Here is a 218-nt window from a genome sequence, read left to right as displayed (position 1 = left end):
GCAGAGCCCACCCTGTCCCCACAGTCCTGCGTATCCTCGGAGGATGACAGCCTGTCCTTCCGGAGCCGGGCAGCCTCCTGTGCCACGGACAGCACCTCTGAGGATGCCCTCTCCATCCGCTCCGAGATGATCCAGAGGAAAGGTACCCGGCTGGGAGCTGTGGGATGGGGGGGACGTGAGCTGAGGGGGTGCCAGGGGGGTCAGGGAGTGTGGCAGGG

The 218-nt window shown here is 67.0% G+C and overlaps 1 protein-coding gene across 1 annotated transcript in view; it reads left to right on the top strand.

Moving 5' to 3' along the window:
- The window catches only part of KIAA1522 (KIAA1522 ortholog), a gene marked incomplete at its 3' end in the record, with an annotated part of 5708 nt that overhangs the window by 3003 nt on the left and 2487 nt on the right, over window positions 1–218 (top strand). Inside the window, exon 4 of the mRNA XM_017736106.1 lies at window positions 25–142. Coding sequence (XP_017591595.1) covers window positions 25–142 — 118 coding nt within the window. The remainder of the gene's footprint in view (window positions 1–24; window positions 143–218) is intronic.

This window comes from Corvus brachyrhynchos, unplaced genomic scaffold (assembly GCF_000691975.1).
Source record: "Corvus brachyrhynchos isolate BGI_N302 unplaced genomic scaffold, ASM69197v1 scaffold65, whole genome shotgun sequence".
Classification (NCBI taxonomy): Eukaryota; Metazoa; Chordata; class Aves; order Passeriformes; family Corvidae; genus Corvus; species Corvus brachyrhynchos.
The sequence above is the reverse complement of the archived record's forward strand: the minus strand, read 5'-3'. Positions and strand labels throughout refer to the sequence as shown.